Source organism: Grammomys surdaster, unplaced genomic scaffold (genome assembly GCF_004785775.1).
Source record: "Grammomys surdaster isolate TR1022 unplaced genomic scaffold, NIH_TR_1.0 570, whole genome shotgun sequence".
NCBI classification, from domain to species: domain Eukaryota; kingdom Metazoa; phylum Chordata; class Mammalia; order Rodentia; family Muridae; genus Grammomys; species Grammomys surdaster.
Window position 1 is genome coordinate 173,073 of NW_021604989.1, and position 942 is coordinate 174,014.

The 942-nt window shown below is 39.5% G+C and overlaps 1 protein-coding gene across 3 annotated transcripts in view; it reads left to right on the forward strand.

The window, feature by feature from the left end:
• Window positions 1–492, forward strand: part of LOC114633250 (NACHT, LRR and PYD domains-containing protein 9A-like) — a 24,273-nt gene extending 23,781 nt beyond the window's left edge. For all 3 annotated transcript variants that reach the window (XM_028781855.1, XM_028781857.1, XM_028781856.1), the window contains one exon: window positions 342–492. In XM_028781855.1, the coding sequence (XP_028637688.1) occupies window positions 342–492 (151 nt within the window). The remainder of the gene's footprint in view (window positions 1–341) is intronic.
• The last annotated feature ends 450 nt before the right edge of the window (window positions 493–942 follow it).

Sequence of the window (942 nt, forward strand, 5' to 3'; positions counted from 1 at the left end):
TTTGGGTCTCTACTCTCTGGGAAAGAATCACATTTTCTCTCCACTCTTGGATCATTCATTCATTCCTAGGGATGGATGACAGAGAGATAGTCATAGGTGTAAAGAGAGGCAAATGATTGACAACAAAACGTGGGATGTTGACATGGCCCAGTGAGTGAAGTCACTTGCTGTCATACCTGACAACCCAAAATCCCCTTAGTAGAAGATAGAAGAGGGATGATGGACTACCAGGGATAGTCCTCTGACCTTCACATGTTTGCAGAAGCATGCACCTGTACAAACACATACAAATTAGTGAGTATTTTAAATTAGTAAACAGAATTTTCTTTTTTTCACCCCAGACTGTACAAATCTTCATTTCCTGAGGAATCACAGACATTACTGCAAGATGTTGAAAAGAAAAATAACAATCTGAATATTTTGCATTTTCCCTGGGTTGAAGAGGAACGCAAGAAGAGGGGCATTCGTCTTGTATGGAACAGCAAGAATTGATCTTGTGACAAACCCACATCCTTTGTTATGTTTCTCCCAAATATCCTGTCTCAAGTTGTACACTGGTCCTGTTTCTGGGGCTGTTCTTACACATTGTCCCACCCCCTACCCTTTGAGACCACCCCTTATCACGTTGCAATATTTATATTAGAAACACATTCAATAAACACTAAGCTTGCTTGAAAACATGAATGTTTCCTCAATGAATGTCTTAAAGGGAATTTGAAACTTAAAGGACACTGATCCTCTTACAAACATCACTTCCAACATGAACTGTAACGTATCTTCAGTTGGTGTCATTCTCAGAGCAGCTAACATCCATCTGAACTTCCTGTGTGTAGTTCATTCCACGATTCTTAAAAACAGGAACATCATGATGCAGAAAGTAGAACATGGGAAGATAATATCTAGAATCCCCAAAGGGTTAAAATCTGGACCCATGAAAATGAT